The sequence below is a fragment of the Sarcophilus harrisii genome, chromosome 5, assembly GCF_902635505.1.
Source record: "Sarcophilus harrisii chromosome 5, mSarHar1.11, whole genome shotgun sequence".
NCBI lineage: Eukaryota > Metazoa > Chordata > Mammalia > Dasyuromorphia > Dasyuridae > Sarcophilus > Sarcophilus harrisii.
Window position 1 is genome coordinate 163,349,389 of NC_045430.1, and position 20,683 is coordinate 163,370,071.

A 20,683-nucleotide genomic window follows, 5' to 3' on the forward strand; every position below is an offset into this window, starting at 1 on the left:
TTCCTTTCTCATTCAAGTTGTAAAAAAGAAAAGAGGACAAAAAAGCCATGATTTTTGTGAAAATGACTTGCTTTTAGGGCTAGGAATATTTGTTTTGACTATACAAGGATGCAAGAAGCTTGGCTTTGGAGCCATTAACAAAGGCTACATTACTAACAGAAAATAATGATCATGGAATGGATGCCAAACTTGACATAGGCATTTTGACTTTGGGACCCTTTAATTCTAATTAGCTTTTCTCTATTTCCTGCTATTTCTCCTGTAAGCCTTTGACCTCCACCTGTAATATGAAGCCCCTCAGCATCCACAGCTGGGTTTCCAAAGTTCCCTGTCTCCAGTCATATTCATCAGTTTGAGATGTTCTGCCTGAGATGAGTTCTAGAGGTGTTGTTTAATTATTTAAACTGTTTGCTTAATCATGTAACTCCCCTCATTTGTGAAACTTCGCTAAAAATCTGCTATTGGAATTGGAAATCCAAGGACCACCAAGGGAAAACCAAAGACTAGGGGGACTTCCACCCTTTATCAAAATTCTGACTTAGGAAATACAGAATTTTATTTTTTAAAACACATCAAATTTTTGGATAGATTATTGGAAACAGAGTTGAACTGGACATGAGAGATCATCTAAGTTCAAAGGTTTTTAACCTTTTTTGTGTGTCTCATGGATCCCTTTAGCTGCTTGGTGAAGTCTACTGAGCTTTCCTCAGAATCATATTTTTAAGTAATTGAAGAAAATGCTAAATTTTAGTAAAAATAAGGAAGTATTTTTTTCCTCATTCTAGCTGATGAACCATCTGCCCCCTAAAAAAATCATAACCTCAGGTTAAGAGTTTCTTCATCTCTCTCTTTTTCTTTCTTCCTCTTCCTCTTCCTTTCCTTTATCTCTCCTTCCTTCCTCAAATTACTTTTTATTTATTTTTCTGTATACACACTGTGTGTCTGCTATGTTCCTCTATCTCTCCCTGACTAGAATATGAGCTTTTTAAAGGCAGATAGCTTTTCTATTTTTTCCCCTGTATCCCCAATATCTAGCACGATGCCTTGCACATTAGTAGGCACTTAATAAATATTGACAACCGACTTGAAGCAGAGAAGGTTACCCTGTGAGGCAGTGACATTCTAAGGCTTTATAAACTTGAGATAAATTTGCAATAAGGCAGGCCCCATTCCCGTGTGACATAAAGGGGCCCAATGTGATCCAGCCCTGAATTGGAAGTCAGAATCCTTGCTCCGCTGCTTATTATGTGACTAGGGATGAGATCAGGAGCATGCTCTCTCTGTGTGTCTCTTTTTCTCTCTTTTTTTCTGAGTCTGTCTGTTTGTCCTTCTGTCTGTCTGTCTGTCTCTTACATAACATATGAGAAGAAAAAAACATGATCAAGAAAAGTGATCACTTGCCATTTCTGGAAATCTTTACAAACAACCTCGGTACAATTTTGCCTAAAGCATTTTAGGGGTCAGAAATATAAACTCCATGACTTCCCTCCCAAACTTAAGATTCAGGGATACTATTTGAAAATACAGAGTTAACATTGAAAATCTCTCTCCTTTTTTATTACATTTCAGTTTCACAGAAAAATATGACCTTGTAGACAACAATCATACTCTCTATATCCATCATGATGACATTAAATATCCATGGGGTAAGAGCTGGAGATGTCAGGAAACAGGAATCCATGTTCATATGAGGAAAAATGAAAATTAGAAGTGAAAATGGTAGACTTCTTGAGAATCCCCACCTGCTATGTTGAGCAATTAACACTGATGGGTGGAATTTTTCCCTATCCAGGTAGGTGGAAAGTCAAAAACGAGCCTGTCTCACTTGTCAGCTCACACTAGCGGATGGGTCTTTCTAAGCACTGTTTTGAGATGTCTATGGCAATTTACCAAAGTTGGAGTTTCAGAGTCAGTGAGTCCATCATGCATATGCTTTATTTCTGCTTTTAGAGGTGAAAGGCTAGGTACTAAATTGCAAAGGAGGTGATGAGAAAATATGTGAATGGGAACTCTGACTCTGAACCCAAATCTTTAGGCACCCAGGATTGTACTCTTTCCAAAATGACATGGATCCTGAGCTTGAGCAGGCTAGTGTCTGCAGAATCCCACAATCCCTGTGAAGAAATGTTTTTTGGAGATTCTGGTCCTTACTGACATAGGAGATAATATGCAGAGTCTTGTCCTTAACTACGCTTCTGGATAATGTGCCTGGTACTTTGGGTCACAAAGGTAACTTTAGGTGAAAAAGTAATTAAGACCAGTAGAGCATCCTTTTGGGTGCCCTACTGAAAAGTTTATTGCCCTAAGAGAGATAATGTACCTTCACTGTCACCTGACACAAACAGAAAATGAATTGAACTGAAATTCAACATCAACATCATTACTATTATTATAATAATTAGCTCTGAATTCTCCACAGCTGGTGGGATCATCCATGGCTAATGTTGAATCCCTGGTTGGCTTCTAATTGCTGCTTATCACTTTGCCCTCAGGCTGCAGAAAATATAAAGTAATGATTTGCATGAGAAAAATATCATTAGGGAGATAAGGAAAATTCACAAAGTCTGAGCTAAACCTCAGCAAAATCTTTTGCCAGAGCATTCCAGATGACCCTCAGCAGTCTTGTTTTAGCACAGAATTTTGTTGTGTTAAATATGGTACAGCAAACATTTAAATCTTCTTTTTGTTTTTCAAAGGTTTACCCTGTGATAGAATTTTTGGCATTTCCAGGTTAATGAATTTATGTCTCTTAAATGTTTTATCATATCTATGAAGCAGTTCCCTTATAAAGGAAAAGATAATTAAGAGTTTACTGCTCTGAGGCAGCTAGCTGATGGCACGGTGGATAGAGCGTTGAGTCTGAAGTCAAGAAGACCTGAATTCAAATCCAGTCTCGGTCATTAATTATGTGAACCTGAGCAAGTCACTTTACTTCTGGACAATAATAGCACTCAGCTCTCTGTGAGGATCAAATAAGATGATAACTGGAAAGCACTTGGCACAGTGTCTGGCACTGTATAAATCCTCATTCCACTCCCTACCCTCCATTTCAGAATCACAGAAGTCAGCGTTGTAGAAATGACAGAAATAAAATTATTTCTCCTACCAATTAATTGGATAACTTTGAGTGGTCAGCTCCAAGGCAAGTCACTTAACCTGTCATCTGAGTTTCTCCCTCTTCATGTGTAAAGTGTGAAAATAAAATGACAGTGTCTACTTCACTGAGTTGTTGTAAAATTTAAGTGAAAGCATGCATATAAAGCACATTTGCAAACTTTAAAACCACACTACAGAAATGTCAGCTATTATCACAGGGATACAGGAAGGAGCTATGATTTCATCCAGTATGGGTGGGGAACTCCCTCCACTAAATCTCTGACTTACTAGATAAATCCTAGGGAGTTGCCTAAAGCACATCCCAAATATACTGGGCTCTAAATCAGAAGTTCAAAATAATCCCTGCCTGCCCTGGCCTACAACCTGTTTCCCAATATATAGGTGACTTTCTGATGTTCTGCTTCTCCAATGTGTAAGGATTTAGGAAAAAAATAAGATTCCACTCTCTGGTTCTCTTAGTATTATGCAGACACAGAAAGATCTGGGGACATAACCCTTTTTCTCAGCAAGTAGAAGATACCAACTTGGAAGTTCACTGATTCACAAGAAACTGGGTGTTTCTTATAGGATATCATTTTTCTTCCTGCTTACACCTTCTAGGATTCAAAAACTAGAAACCTAAGCCCCCTAGAGATGTTAACTCAGTAAAAGGAATGAGGTTTGATACCCTGGCTATAATTCCAAAACTTCCATCAACTTACTGTACGTCCACAGGCAAGTAACTTGATGTCTCAGGGTCTGTTATTCTCCATGTATAAAATGGGGATAATAATTCTTGCCCTAGCTACCTCAGAGATTGTGAGACCATAGCATAAAATACAGAGATGGCAGATTCTTGGCCATGGACGGAGTACACCTAACAAAGGCCAATAAGAATGTATTTGCTGGCTGTCTTGCAAATTTAACCAAAAGAGCTTCAAACTAAAAAGAATGAGGAAGGATAAAATTGTCTATGTCTCTTCAGCAAGCTAGATACCACAGAAGGTAGCTACAATGAACAAAGAATAACAGTTGAGATATTAAGAAGTAAACAGAAGATGAAATCCAAGAAATGATCCTATGTTAAAATCCAAGGACCCTAATATCTATACACAAATGTCCAAAGTTCAGGCAACATGAAAGAACTATAGATCCTAATGCAAAAAGGCAAATTTGGCTTCATAGATATCATGGAAACTTTATTCTGATGAAATCCATGAATATGACTCTAGATAGGTTTACTTTATTCAAGAGAAATAGGATAGAGAAAAGATTGAGGATGGGGGGTAGGTAGCATTAGGATGGTATATTTGTAAAGAATCAAAGAAAGGAACTAAGGTGAAAAGCATTTAGTGAAGGAGAGGGAAAATCAGAAGTGATTTTGTCATCAGAATATATTATAGACCATCTAGACAAAGGTAATTAATGAGGAGTTTGGGAAATAGATCACAAATCTGGATATAGAAGTTACAGGGTCCTTCATCAGCTAATATTCTTTTTCTGCCAAAAGCAAAGTAATTAAAGATGTCTTGATTTGTCTTCATAATAATCTTATCCTTCAAATGGTAAAGGAATCAACAACAGGAAATTCTATGTTGAATGTTATTTCATTAATAGAGGTTATAGGGGTGGAAATCATGGGAAATGAATGAAATTTCCTCTGTCCAAGAGTGTCATACTCTTGGATATAGAGGCATGGTCTTGTAGGTACCAAAGATTTTGGGAAAGCAGATTTCAAAGGATTCCAAGGAAGAATAGATCCATGACATAGATTCTGAGGGATGGAAAGTCTCAAAAATGAAATTCTGAAAACAAATTCTAATGAGGATGGAAAACATAGAATTCACCAGAACATTTAGATTTTTAAAAGGAGAGATATGAAAGATGGAAGCAAATTCAGGTAATAGAACAAGGTATGATCTTATAGAAATAGTACCCAAAGTGTTAAATCTCAGCATGAATTGAAACTGGTGAGAGAAGTCATGGACAATAATTTTTAAACTACATAAAGAGGGAAAAAAAAGATCAAAAAAAGAGATAGAATGGTTGGATGGAGTTGATGAGATGAAGATAAGTTAGCAGCCAGAGTCAATATTGGATCAGAGAGCCAGGATCCAAAGAGCTCTTCCCCCAGAGTATTGATCTGGATATTATATGATGAAATTAATTAGGGATAAATGCAAAATCATACATGAGTTCAAAAAATCAACTTCACAAGTCCAGAATGGGCGAGACCTGTTAGAACATATCAAGGAGCCTTAATGGGTAGCATGATATGGCACCCAAAAAGGTTAATGTGATCTTGGGCTGTATTCAGAGAGACATAGTATTTAAAAATGAAGAGTCAGAGTCCTTCTAAATTTCTGCCTAGTTAAATCACATCTGAAGTTCTGTGTTTAATTCTGGATATCATCCTTTATGAAGTATATTAGTGAAGTGGAGAATATTTAGAGGAGAGCAACAAGGGTTGCTGTGGGAACTGTGGGTGTTTAACTCAAAAAAAGAGAGAGAATTTGGGAAGAGATTAAAACATCTGAAGGGATGTCATGTGGAAAAGAGGTTCAACTCAAAGGCAGATTTTGGAGTAATGTTGCAAAGGAAGTTGCAAAGGGTTAATTTTAGGGTTTATATCAAGAAGGTTGAACTAACAGTAAGAGCTCTCCAGAAGTGGAATAGACTGCTTAAAGAGGTATTATATTCTCCCCTGTTGGCATGGAGGGGCTGGATGACTACTTGTAGGAGTTGGGTTAAATGGCTACCAGTATTCCTTCCAACACATTGTCTATCACATAGTTGGTATTTCAAAAATGATTTTTAATTGATTGATTTCTACTCTGCGTTTTATCATTTTGGATGTCTATAACTCAAATGAGATATTTCATAGAGAGCTTTAAGAGATGGCTGTTGCCTTAAAGTTTTTAACTTTAGTAAATTTTATTCTGTTTCTACATCTTGTTATTTAGGTCATGGGTGATCATATTCTTACTTATCTATCAGTATTTTAGATGACTTTATGGATCAGAAGACTTGGGTCCTTCCCCAGAAATGAAACATATTAGTGGAAATGAAAGTCAATCTTTAAGAAACTGGGGGGTTTCTGTGAAATCCTTTGGGATGAAAATTTGTAAAACTGAAAACAATAATTCTAATAGATTCTTACTAGATTATAAAATTGTGTGGCCTCTAATAGGGCCATTTCTTAAAGAAAGGAATTTTCTAAAAAGAGAAAGACAATAGTGATTATCCTCAATAATGAGTCATTACTAGAGTCTATTGATTCTTAGAATGAAGGAAGATGACTGGGAAATTTTGCCAAGGAATAAACCAAGTCTTAGAGAGATAAATCATAGTCTTTCAGGACCTTGAGGGATTTTATTGTTGTTGCTGCTAGTGCTATCATTTTTTAAAAAGATAAGGATTTGGGCTACGCCAGGCCTTTTTTGGCTATAAAGTCCTAGAATGCAATGAACTTTCAATTCAATGAAATCCTTGATTCTGAAATCAATTGTTAATATATTAATGCATTAGTGATGGTTCATCTATCTGCCAAATCTTATGTAATTCTACAGAGACTAAGTGATAACTGTTTATTGGCCTAGTTACACTCCACTTGGGCTGTCTCTGTGCCCATGGTTAGCTCAGAGTATTTCAAGAAAATATGCCCATTTTCTGCTTACTTCAAATAATGACTAACATTTTTCTGAAGTAGTCAACCTGGAATTGTTTTAATCCTGGTGCCATTATTATTTTTCTTCTTCCTCTTTCTCCTTCTCCTTTATCCTTTTCTTCTCTCTCAGCCAGGTTACAAGTTTAAGATCTCACATCATCCTCCATCTGATCTTACTCTTACTGAAAAAAAAAAAAAAAGCTTTGATTTCTTCCATTTTGAACTGAGACTATTTCAATCTTCCTTAGGTAACCTGATGCTTCCCTGCTCCCAGGAACTTGCCATATTAATGACAAATTTAATGAGGGCACCTAATCAGCTTAGCCCACTGCAGCTCAAAACTCCTGTAGCTCAAGAGACCTGGTTGTTTCAGTTTCCTTGGCAACAGGGATGACAGGTATATATGACCAACACACTCAGAGCTCAATCTTGCCATTTCTAAGAATGTAAGAAAGTGCCAACTAAACACAGTAATGGCAAGGTCCTCATGGATGAGTTTAACTAAGCTCCTGGAATTGCTTATTTTCAGTGATCCCCTAAAATTGTTGTAAAGTAGGGAAAAGGAGAAGTCAAATACCAAAGTGCTAAAAAAAAATGAAGTGTCAGTTGAAAAAATTAAAACCATTTCTAGTCATATGAAAAACTGCTCTAAATCACTATTGATTAGAGAAAAGCAAATTGAGACAACACTGAAGTACTACTACACACCTCTCAGATTGGCTAAGATGACAGGAAAAGATAATTATAAATGTTGGAGGGAATGTGGAAAAACTGGGACACTGATAAGTTGTTGGTGGAGTTGTGAATGGATCCAACCATTCTGGAGAGCAATATGGGATTATGCCCAAAGGGATATCAGACTGTGCCGACTCTTTGATCCAGCAGTGCTACTACTGGGCTTATATCCCAAAGAGATCTTAAAGAAGGGAAAGGGACCTGTATGTGCAAAAATCTTTGTGGCAGGTCTCTTTGTAGTGGCCAGAAACTGGAAACTGAGTAGATGCCCATCAGTTGGAGAATGGCTAAATAAGTTGTGGCATATGAATGTTATGGAATGTTATTGTTCTATAAGAAACTATCAGCAGGAGGATTTCAGAGAGGCCTGGAGGGACTTACATGAACTGATACTAAGTGAAATGAGCAGAACCAAGAGAACATTGTATGTGGCAAGAGCAAGATTATGTTCTGATCAACTCTAATGGACATTCTTTTTCAACAATGGGATGATTGGGGAAATGCCAATAGATTTGTGATGGAGAGAGTCATCTGCACCCAGAGAGAGGGCTGTGGGGACTGAATGTGGGTCACAACATAACATTCACATCCTTTTGTTGTTGTTTGCCTGCTTTTTCCTTCTTATTTTTTTCCTTCTTGATCTGATTTTTCTTGTGTAGCAGGATAAATGTGGAAATGCATACAGAAGAATTGCACATATTTAACATATATTGGATTACTTGCTGTCTAGGGGAGGTTGGTAGGGGAAGGGAGGGAAAAATTTGGAACACAAGGTTTTACAAGGGTGAATGTCGAAAACTATTTTTGTATGTATTTTGAAAATAAAAAGCTAATATTTAAAAAAAAAGTTAGTGATTGGCAGAGGGGTAATAAGAAAGAAATGCATTTATAGCTCCTTCTCTTAAGCTCCATCCTAATGCTTTATCATGACACAAAGATGAACATGGATTACCAAAGACTGTGTCAGTGATACACAAGTTTTGCAAAGTCCTACCAAGCTTGAAAGGTTTTAAGTATAGATACAATGATAAGGCTGTCATTAAAGGTCTAGTCTAATTAAATTTGGCCAGGCTTATCCTCCTCGGAAGGATAGTTATCAAGTGATTAATTGCTTTTGTCCACAGAAACTGATAAAGACCAATAGGGTGTGGAGGAATTGCTACCTTCATCAATTCATTCATTCAACAAGCATTTATGGAGAATTGACTGTGTGTCAGACACTGTACAGGTGCTGGGGATGCAAAGAAAAAAATGGTTGCTGCCCTCAAGGAGCTATCTATTTCAAAAAAACCCAATAACATGGATATAGGTAAGAAAATATAAAATATATGCAAACAAAATATAAATAATTTCTGGGGAGAAAGAACACTAGCAAATGCAGCTCAGGATAAACCCCATGAAGGAAGGTTGTACTTGAGCTGAGACTTGAAGGGAGCTAGGGATTCTAAGAAGGAGAAGTGAGAAGAAAGTGTATTTTACTTATGAAAGATCGACTGCAAAAGCATGAGATGGAAGATGGAATGTTCTATGTGGGGAAGAGTAAGGAGAACAGTTTGGGTGGAATATAGCAATATGCCTAGATAAAGGTAGCCAGATTGTGAAGTGCTTTGCATGCCAAATAAAGGAATTTGGGTTTTAACTCCAAAGTAAAGGGAACTAATGTATTTTCTTACTCATGGGAGTCCTGTGTTTTAGGTAGAACAATTTGACAGGAATATGGAGGATGGATCAGTAGGAAAAGTGGAAAATCAGAGGCAGAGAGGCCAGTTTGGAGGCTATTAGAATAGTTCAGATGAGAAGTAATGAAGGTCTGAATCAGAGTGATGGCCTTGTGAATAAAGAGAAAGAAAATTAGCATAACAAATATTGTGGAGGGAATATCAACAAGATATTAAAGACTGACTGAGTATAGGGGATGAGGGAGAAGGTAAAGAGTCAAGGATGATATCAGAGGGTGAATTGAGTGACTTAGAAGGATGCTGTTGCTCTCAACAGAAAAAGAGGCGTTACAAAGAGGGAAAGATAATGGATTCTACTTTAGACAAGTTGAATTTAATCCTTACAGTTTGAAATGTTCAGTAGACAATTGATGAAATAATGGAGCTCAGGAGAGAGATGAGGCCTGATAATATAGATAGAAGAATCATCTGCACGGAGAAGAGACCTGAACTTATGAGAGCTAAAGAATTTCCCAAAAGAGAGTATAGAGAGAGAGAAGAGGAGAGAGCCCCAGAATAGAACCTTTGAGTTCATCCACTTAGGGGGTGGGATATAGAACACAACCTTACAAAGAAGACTGAAAAGAAATATATCTATTCTGATTAAATAAATGATTTCTTAAACTTATTTCAGTGTGCATATTGATAATATACTGCTAAAATTAATTTTCTATACTGTAAATTAAACTTAGAACAAGAATCTAATAGCCAGAGGTAGCAAGGAATATTTCTACTCATTTCACTTCTCATTCATTTAGCTTAATATTCAGCTTTGTGATTTTTTGCAAATGCTATTTTTTAACTCAAAGCAGAAGGAGATCACAATTTGCATATTAGCATTCCATAAGTACAGTTGAGCCACTTTAATATAGTTCTCAAAGCTCATATTTTTTGCAATATAATACATTATGGTTATGGAGTTTGTAAGCAAGGCTATGCGTCATTTGCCTTAGGTCAGGACCACATCATCTTCTAATCATCAAAAAAAAAAGCATGATTAAAATTAAATGCAATGGGTGTTAAAATTGTACTTTTAGTACTGTTGGTCCTCAGAGGCACTCCTTACACCATTTGGGCCACCCTTTTGCAATCTGTTTATACTCAAGGCTTCTGCAGTTATTAGGTTAGCTATGGAAACCTTGTCATCAGCATTTTCATTCCTGGCCCTGTCATCCCAAGAGCGATCTTTATCAAAGTGTTCCAGTTATAAGACTCTGTGATTCACATGGCAAACACCAAATAGGAATTCAATTCCTATTTTCTGGCTCATCTATACAGAAGCATTATCAGGTATTCAATCAAGAAATTCTTATCTTCTGTAATTACCTTACCTGAGAAGCAGAAAATATTGCTCTTACTTGTTTTCAGGTCTTATATATATATATGTTTATTGGGAAAGAAGGAAGTCCCTCTCCAAATGAGTTTTTCATGTCCCAGAAATTTCAGCATCTTTCCATAGAAAATAAAAATGTTCATTTTCTCCACCTAAGATATTCTATATTAGGGAATTAAAATATTACTCAGCATGAGCTTTTCCCCATCTTATTACCCTGGGTATAAATGCTGAATTTCAAATGGCCTTGGAAAAACACACATTTCAAATTTGTGGTGTATTTCAATCTTGTTAGTTACCAATTACCAGATAATGCTGGCGTCTCTTAAAATCTCTTGATCAGACCAAAAACAACAAAGTAAAAAAACTTGTCATGGTCCTTCTAGGAACTATGAGATAATTTAGTGGAAGTTTATGAAATTTTCATGAGATCACTTAGCTGTGAATATTCGGTTGAAAAACAGAGAAATATCATTTGAACTTCTTTGTTTCCTGGTCAACTTTTGGGGGGAGTTTGGGAAGAACAAAGACAGGCTCTCTCTCTTCTCTCCCACCCTCCCACAAAAAAACCTCCCAAGTATAAAAAACCTCATGATGTTCCATAGATATGTCACAGGGAAGTGTAACAACCCAGTAATGTAAATAGAATAGGATATAACTTATATGCACTACACCGTCCTGGAGGCACCAGGAAGGGAGAGGTGGCTTCTGGTGAGTCAAAGTGCCTGCCATACACTTTAAGAAACATGCCCCCCTGGAGGGGAACCCCACAGTCCAGTGTCTCTGCAGATCAGCTTGAGTCCCAGGGGAGAAAAGGCAGCTGGCTGATGCATGGGTCATGTGGGCGCCACCCAGTCGGGGTTCTTGGGGGCTTTGCACGTGTGCACGTCCACCACCTCCAAGCAGTCCTGGCAGCGCACGGCACAGCACCAGTGGAACTTACACTCGCATTTGGTCATTCGGGTGACCCGGGAGGTATCATAGCCCCTTCCACAGCACATGACTTCACAGCTGTCCATGCCGCGGGAAGTCAGGTTGCACACGCGACCCGCAGTACCCAGGGAACCTAGAAAAAAGTCACGGAAGCTTAGTTATAAAGGGGAGATGGGATTTGCACAATGACAGGAGGACCCCAAGATTAGGATTAATGGTGCTTATAAGAAAGCTTATAATGCTTATATATATATTATCTATTACCTATTGCATTATATATATATTTATATTACATATATTTACATTATATATATATATGTATGTATGAAATGCTAAGATTTTATTCCTCATCAGAGATGCAAAGGAAGGAGAAAAAGTGATCAAACAAATATATAGCCAATCTACAACATTCATGCATTTAACTTTCATGATTTCAAGCATTTGTGCAATTATAGGAGGAACCTCATTTTCACTTTCACATTGGCAACCATGCACATTCCTGGCTGTGCACAATAGAGAAAAAAATGAAAGGCAGGGTGACATGAAGCCCACGAGTTTGTGGAGTGGCTGAGATCCTCCTAAGAGCTTCCCTGGGCTTGGTTACCCTGCCATTGTAAGAGTTCTGTGAGCATTTATTGCATATTTTCACTGTTTTTAAAACTCAAGTTTTGTTTACCAATTATGTGCCCAAGCATTGTGCATTCCCTTTGTACTTTCAATTCAAGGAAGCAGGTAGTGATGTGGCTTAGTGAGGTGTTGGATAAACTTCATGCTGGAATGTTTGTAGCTGCTGGTGTTAATATATATATGTTTATTGGAAAGAAGGAAGTCCCTCTCCAAATGAGTTTTTCATGTCCCAGAAATTTCAGCATCTTTCCATAGAAAATAAAATGTTCATTTTCTCCACCTAAGATATTCTATATTAGGGAATTAAAATATTACTCAGCATGAGCTTTTCCCACTTAATAAAGCAACACTTTTTTTTTTTTTTTTATAAAGCACAATACCATCACACCACCCTCTTTTACAGAGGAAGGCAAAATTAATATTAAAGAAAAAGGTTTTGTTTTAACAATTTTATTTGCTGTACAGGATTTATGGTACTACAGATTTCATGTGCTGTGAAAAATGAATATCGTCTGAAATCAATTTTTTTTTGAGATAGCATAAAAGGTCGCAGAGTTCTAGGGAATTTTTAGTGAGAAAAAATGTTTTGCATGTTGACCAATTTTATTCAATGTGCTTAATTTTGTGGGTTATTTCACTGTTATTGTGTTAGAAAAAGTACACATCAAAGTTAAGGTTTTGTTATTAAGAATTACATGCTGAGTGCAGCAAGATAATTGTATAAATATGTATGCCTATATTCAATTTACATATAGTTTTACCATGTTTAACATAAAAATAAATAAAATAACCAGACAAAAAACAAACCAAAACAAAGAATTACATGCCGAAATACATTCTCTTTTGCTTGAGAACAGTTTTTGGTGGTTGTGGGAACCAAATCCCCTATTTCCCATAGGTTCAATGTAATAACATTTGTTTTTGACTTTCATGACATCCATTTTCTAGGAAGATTACCTCTACAAAAAAGTTTAGGATTGACTATAATAAAACGTTGACAAAAACCATGTAGACCTGAGCAAACAGAAAAAAGGAAGAAACACTTCAATTTTTTTTTAAATTTATATACTGTCCCATCACTTCAGAGTTAACACAAACCAAGAACATCTTTATTCTTTCTTCTCCCAGTGCCCCATTTGATCTCTTTTTCTCTTCCTCTTATTCTATCTCTCTCAAATTAAAAACGATAGACAAGGAGCCTGATCAAAGTAGAGGAGGGAAACATCTTCATTCTTTATTCCCTCCACTTTCAACTCTTTTTAATGATGGTTAGAGGTCCCCATGAATCAGTCATGGCACAGAAACTTCAAATTCCTCCCCTGAAGACTCTTCTCTTTCTTTCTAGATCTGATTAATCCCAAGGGAAAAGTTAATGTGAATGAGAGAGATTTGAGAAATAGAAGTGAAGACAGAGTTTCTCTGAGGCCATCACACAAGAATGCCTTTGATTGGTTTAAAAGGAGAGCACATGTATACACTCCTTTTTTTTTTGCATTGGAACTTGGAGATTCATGGACAGTCCACAGACATCACAGATGTTACCTACACATTTAGGGGATATTTATTATAAGTGAGTAAAACTGGCATAAGTATTTTAATCACATCAGCAATTTAGAATATAAAATTTATATTCCTGACGAATTCATACATTTTTATCAAGAAGAATGTTAAATTTTTTAGGAGGAAGTTTGTCCTGAAGAAGGACTCTCAAAAAAGAGAGAAAATTCATTTGACTTCTTTTTGGAAAAATATCTTTACAGGTACTCATTCTTACACAGGGAGGTTAAGAGAAAAGAAAGGCAACCTTAGAAGAGGCAAGTTTTTTATTTAAGGAAAAGAATTATGGCACAGAAGAGTCAGAAACAAATGAGTTCGTAATCTTTACCACACAGGTTGTGTAACTTTTCTGTGCCTGTTTCCCTATCTATAAAATGAGTTTAATTTAATGATTTCTAAAGTATCTTTCAACTCTAAATCTATGCTCTTAGGACTCATATCACATTTAGGAAAAAAAAAAAAAGAAAAATCAATTTGTTTTCAGATTCTCTGTCTTTCTTATAAAAGGGATGAGTTCCCCCTGGTCAAAGATGAAAGATGTCCTTTTCTCCAGATATGTCTTGGTATTGGTATATTTCTTTTTTTTATTATTATTATTTTTTTTATAATTTAATAATACCTTTTTATTTTCAAAATACATGCAACAGTAGTTTTTTTTTTTTTTTATTTAATAGCCTTTTATTTACAGGATATATGCATGGGTAACTTTACAGCATTAACAATTGCCAAACCTCTTGTTCCAATTTTTCTCCTCTTACCCCCCCACCCCCTCCCCTAGATGGCAGGATGACCAATAGATGTTAAATATATTAAAATATAAATTAGATACACAATAAGTATACATGACCAAAACGTTATTTTGCTGTACAAAAAGAATCAGACTCTGAAATATTGTACAATTAGCTTGTGAAGGAAATCGGTATTGGTATATTTCTATAGCATGTCAAACATCTGGATGAAAAGGGTTAAACATTTAAAGCTTTTCAATTATCTATATTTGGTGTAATGAAGATAGATGATAATTTCCTGTTTTCATCTAGATTTCTTGTCATCCCAAAGAACTATTTTTAAGATCAAAGGTCAATGAATAACACCTTCATTCTCCTTTTCATTTTTTTTAAAAAATCTCTTAAGCAATGATTAAGGGAATTCTTCAGTGAAGAACTGCATTTGACTATCTTTACCCTCTCCAGTCATATTATGCCTGGAAAAATGTCAGTTAAATCTTAGAATCATAGATATGAGCTGAAAGGGACTTTTAAGACCATCGTATTCAACACCCTCATTTTGTAAATGAGGAGACTGAGATCTATAGAGAAGGTTCAGGGTCATACAGCCAGTAAGTGGCAGAGCCAGGCTTGGAGTCCCAAGGCCTCCAAATCCAAATCCCTGCTGCCTTTCCACAAAACTTTGCTCCTCAAAAAAATTGCTTATTTTTTTTAATGTTTGCCAGGGCATCACCAGCAGGAGATGAGGAACAGGAATAAGAGAAAAGATCTCCATATCTGATCACTGTGCTGTCCCCTTCAATCAACCTAATCTATTTGTCTGTGATTTCCTCGGAAACCTAGGAAGGGATGATGTCTCAGGATGTGTCAATACTAGAACAGCAGAATATTCAGGCAAGTGTGGACACTTGATTTTTTGGATTTTGGAGGTGAGCACTCCTCCCAGATGAAAGTCTTCCAGAAAGCATTAAAAAGGCATGTGTATGTATGAGTGGGTATGAGTGTGTGTGTGTGTGTGTGTGTGTGTGTAGCTATATATCTATATATGTATACACAAATATATCTTTTTTAAAATGTAGCTTGCTTGGGAGTGGTGGAGAGAGGTGAAAGGGGGAAAAAAAATAAAGCAAATAAGGTAAGCAGCAAAGAACCAAAGAAAAATTTACAAGGAAGTAAAAAAAAATTTGTCACTCATGAATATAGTAATTTGCTATGTAGTTTGAATCCTTCCTGATGTTCTGCTGGGTATATGACAATGTTCTCTTTTGTTTTACTTTATTTTGTATTGTGTTTCTTTTCTGTTTTCCTTTTTTTCTTACTTAGTTTTTTCAAATTAAAAAAAAAAAAGCCTTCTCTGGGTGTAAGGAGCACTGGTTATAAAAATGAGCCCATGGGGTTGATTTGTTGATTGAAACTTATTTTTTGAACAAAATTGGAACAGTGAACAGCTTACTGTTACAGTATACATAGTAACTGTAATATTGTAATGATCAATGGTAAAGGACTTCACTATTGTGATCAATACAATGATCCATAACAATTTCTAGGGATTCATCATGGAAAAAGGTCATGCACTTCTAGGGAGAAAATTGATAAATTTTCAGTGCAGAATGAAGATTTTTTCTACTTTCTTTATTTTTTCTTCTTCTTTTTTTTCTAACATGGCTAATATAGAAATATGTTTTGTGTGACTTCACATGTTAATGAGTATCATTTTGCTTCTCAGTAGGTGGAAGAGGGATGGAAGGAAGGAATAGAATTTTGAATTCAATTTTAAAAATGAATGAAAAAAGAAAAAAAATTAAGTGTTTTTTTCTTCAAGATTATTCTAAATTCATAGACTATGTTTATTTTTATACTTACAGGTAGAGAAGAGGAAGGAACTATTTGTTCCTCATAACAGGCTAATTTTTTCTCTACAATAGAATGTTCCTTCCCTGTTCAATTTATATTTCATGTCAAAGGCTGTAACACCTTTTTAAAACAAGTGTAAATTTGTTGATGAGTTAGACATTCACTCACTAAACTAATAGGATTCTGAGTGGGATTCAAAGTTCTGGTATGTTCATGTGGAACAATCTATTTGACATTACTGACAAGACAGAAGCTGTTATTCATAAGAGTTCCTTTTATATAATAACTTTACTGTTAATAACATGCCTTCCAGACAAATCTATGAGGTACAAAAAGAATCATAAAATTCCAGAATTTGAAGACATCTCAGAGGTTTAACTCCTGAGTGTAAATTCCCTCTAAAATATCCCCATCTGGGATGTGCTAATAAATGTTTAACAACTGGCTTAACAAAAAAAAAAAAAAAATCCTTTAATCTGCATTACTGACATTTCTCCATTACTTTCTTAAATCTAAGAAATCAACAAAATAAGTCAAGCCCTGATTTGTAGTGTTTGCTGATTTCTGTTCCTAAACAATAGTTCCCCATTTTCCTTGGAGAAAGCCAGTATCTGGAAACCAATTACTTCCTAAGGTAGTTTCATTCTATTTAGGGACAGCTTTAATTATTCTGACTCAAGTTAAAATATGCCTCCTTTTAGTTCTATCGATGGGCCCTAAATTTTTTTGTGGATAAGGAAACTGGGACCCTGAGAAGTTAATTGACTTATGTTCATATACTAGAGCCTAGGTATGAGAACCAATACCCAATAAAGACCCCGAATCTCTAATCTAGTGTTCTTTTCACTATAACAAAATACTTCTCTTAAAAATGTTCATGTTTTAGGGACCACTAAACATAAAGAGCAACTGTGAACTTTGTATTTACATTTCTAGCCCATTTTACAATCTACCTGCTCTATTAAAACCTAAATCAATAACTATTATCCAAATAGTTCCTTTTCTTCCTACAAAAACTTTTCAATTTGATATAATCAAAATTTTCTATTTTGTGATCAGTAATGAGATGGTGAAAAGTTAAATGGGCACCTTTCAATGAATATTTGATTTAGCTTATGATATGTTGAAGATTAATATTAAGTTTAATCTAGGTCAAAATAAGACAAATTGTTTAATGGCGTTTATATTAAGCCCATTTTATTAGTGACCTTTACTAGCTGTAACAGGAGCTCTCTCATGAAAAATCTGATGTGAGGACAAGTAGGTGATCCAGTAGATAGATTACCAGATCTTAAGTAAGAAAGACCTAAATTCAAATCCAGCCTCAGATACTTATTAGGCATATAATCTCAGTTTTCTCATCTTAAAAATGGGGATAGTAATAGTACCTACCTCTCAGGAGTTGTTGTAAGGATCAATTTTGAAAATATTAGTGAAGTTCTTGGCGTAATGGCTGGCACATACTATTAAAATTCAAAATATCATTATCACTGTCATCATCATAATCATTACCCCATAACTGATGAGGGGAAAACAAACCATTTCTTCATTAAAATTAAAGCTTGTGCCTTACCAGTAACATTTTATTTAATGGTCTTGTTTGAGTGATTTGAAATCTAATGGGGAATGGTTCTTAGATTTGTGTCAGTTCTTCTGCAAATGTGGAATAACTCTTAAGATAGTAAGTAAGGTGTGAGGTTGATAGTTCTCTCAGAAACACAAACATTCCAGATCTGGAATCTGTTGAATACAGAAAGCTTAGACTCATTGTCTTCCTCAGAATGATCAGAATTTTATTGGAGAGAAGAACAGATAAATGCAAAAAGAACTAATGAGATCTTAATTCAGAAGTAAAGATAGAAAAGAACTCTCCAAAATCTGAAAGTGGTGGTAAACATTGCTAGTTTGAACATTCCATTCTCTGCAGAATACAGATGGAGCATGCCATGAGGGCCCAGAAGAGAGATTATAAGACTTCTTCATGACTGAGATTCCCTCATTTAAACACAGAGACAAAGGGGAAAGCGGATCAGAGCATCTACTGAGCCAGTGGAGACATTAGCAGCAGGAAGGAACGCTTTTAAATTTCATGTCCAAATAAGTAATGCTGATAAGGATGAAATTGTCTCTGAATTAGTAGAAGGAAGGGGTAGCTTCAAAGATCTATGGGGCTTAAAGTATTGCATTATACATAAGTACTAAAATATGGGATGAAACCCCTTGAAAGCCCTGAGGCCATTATAAAGTGACCATGAGGTGAAAATTATTTTCATAATAACATAAAAGCATTTTAATTTTTAATATGTTAAATATAGATATACATAATCTGTATAGATAAAAGCTTTTTATGAAGTCCTCAAGAGCATAAAGAAGTCTGGAGATCAAACATCTGAGAAAAGATACAATGATCTTTCTCACCCAGTCCATATAAAGATTAAATTTCAATTGGCTTAGTCCAAGAGGCCTGGAACTGAAACCCAGTTTGTTCTAATAATGGAATACAGGATGGATAGTCACTGTAGACATTTTCTGTCATGTTATCTGTGTGCCATCACACAAGGGATAGTATTCCACAAATAATGACTCTCATATCAAGCAAACTGCTTGTGTTTCCCTTTAAAAGATATGCTCTTTATAAACTTATTATTTATGTCCACTCTTTAAAGTTCAAGTATATCAATGCTCTTCCAGGAATCTAAGAGCCACCAGAAAGGTGAAGTAGTATGTTGTAGTGAAAAGAATACTGAAAACAGTAGGTGCTTAATAAATGTTTATTGAGACATGATTCAAGCCAGTTCCAATAGACTTATGATGAAGTTTGACCCAGAGAGAGGACAGTGGGAACTGACTGTGGACCACAATATAGCACTTTCATTTTTATTTGCTTGCATTTTGTTTTTTCTCATTTTTTTCCTTTTTGATCTGATTTTGCTTGTGCAGCATGATCATTGTGGAAATATGTATAGAAGAATTGAACGTTTAATAAAAATAAATGTTTATTGACTGTTTAGAATTGATTTGTGTCTGATTAGCTGCTTGAGCATGAGCAAATAATTTAATCTCTCTGAGTATCAGATTCATCTTCTGTAAAATATGGATAATAATGCTTGTACTACCTATATTTACAGGGTAGTTTTGAGGAAAGCAGGGCCTAAGAGGTAAGTTCAAAGGTGCTGCTCCCAAACCCCAACCTCTTTTGTTTTTTGTCAGAGCCCAAGTTTTCCAAAGCTAGCAAATTTTACTTCTCTGACTAGAATGCTAGATTCCTCAATCATGCTGTCTAGAAAATTAAAAATCCTTCCTTACCACCTCAATACAGGTGGTTATGTTTCAGGAACAGTGTCCTTGAACTCCTTGCTCAGGCTGTGTACAAGCACATACTGACCATTACCGTGAGCTTCTGCTGTAAATCACCATTGCTATTTAGAGATAATTTCTCTCCCCTGGCTGTTCACTCCTGGCTGCACTCCAAAAGGAAGAAGTTACATGGGGAAATGGCTAAAAGTAAGTTCCAGAGAGCAAATGTCTGAGAGGATTTGGTCAGATTGTTTTTATAGACTATGAAGAAGGCAGTCAATCAATCATTTAGGGCTCTTATGTGTTTTACCAGCAAGGCACTAGTGGGCATGCCTATTGAAAAATGCCTTTCAGTTGCCTTCAAACAACAGCTCATGCTCTGTAATCTCCTCAGCTCCCCTGACCTACCTCATACACAATATTAAAGAATTGTTTGTGAACCTTAGAAAGGCAAGCTAAAAGTCAGCCTGCTTATATCAAAAACAAGTCCTGCCAGATTCATCTCTTTTTTGACAGTTACTAAACTGGTAGACAAGGAGCATGAATAATATTTCTGGATTTCACTAAGGCATGTGAAAAAAAAATCTCTCATACTATTCTTTTGGACAAGATGTCAGATTTAGAGATGACACAAAGCTGCAGGGAAGAGAAATAGCTAATTTGGTAGATGACAGTTATGATGAAAAATATCTTGACTGGCTAGAATAGGCTGGATCTAATAAGATGTAATTTAGCAGAATAAACTAAAAAGTCCATTTTTGATATGATGGTTGAGTCACTTTCAGTCATGCCCAATGCTTCATGATCCCATTTGGGGTTTTCTTAGTCAGGATATTGGAGTGGTTTGCCATTTACTTTTCTAGTTCCTTTTCTAGATGAGGAAAGTAGGCCATACAGGGTATATGACTTTTCTAGGGTCACACAGTACGGGTCTGAAGCCAGATTAGAACTCAGAAAAATGAGCCTTTCTGAGTTCAGGACTAGTGCTCTATTTATTGTACCATCTAGCAAACTCAAAGAATCAATGAGAAAAGTACAAGAATGAGCAATAATAGTTAGGCAATACTTAACAAAGAAGTGATCTAGAGAATTTAATGGACTTCTATAACATAATACCTGGCTAATAATAGGTGTTTAA

General features: G+C 35.8%; 1 protein-coding gene across 3 annotated transcripts in view; it reads right to left on the bottom strand.

Moving 5' to 3' along the window:
- Positions 1 to 1,529: 1,529 nt before the first annotated feature.
- WNT2 (Wnt family member 2) overlaps positions 1,530 to 20,683 on the bottom strand; it is a 75,261-nt gene continuing 56,107 nt past the window's right edge. For 2 of the 3 annotated variants that reach the window (XM_031938864.1, XM_012550987.3), the window contains exon 5: positions 8,810 to 11,615. In XM_031938864.1, the coding sequence (XP_031794724.1) occupies positions 11,386 to 11,615 (230 nt within the window). In that variant the 3' untranslated portion in view covers positions 8,810 to 11,385. Of the gene's footprint in view, positions 6,946 to 8,809; positions 11,616 to 20,683 lie in introns of those variants that run through there. The other variant, XM_031938865.1, reaches the window with a different exon arrangement.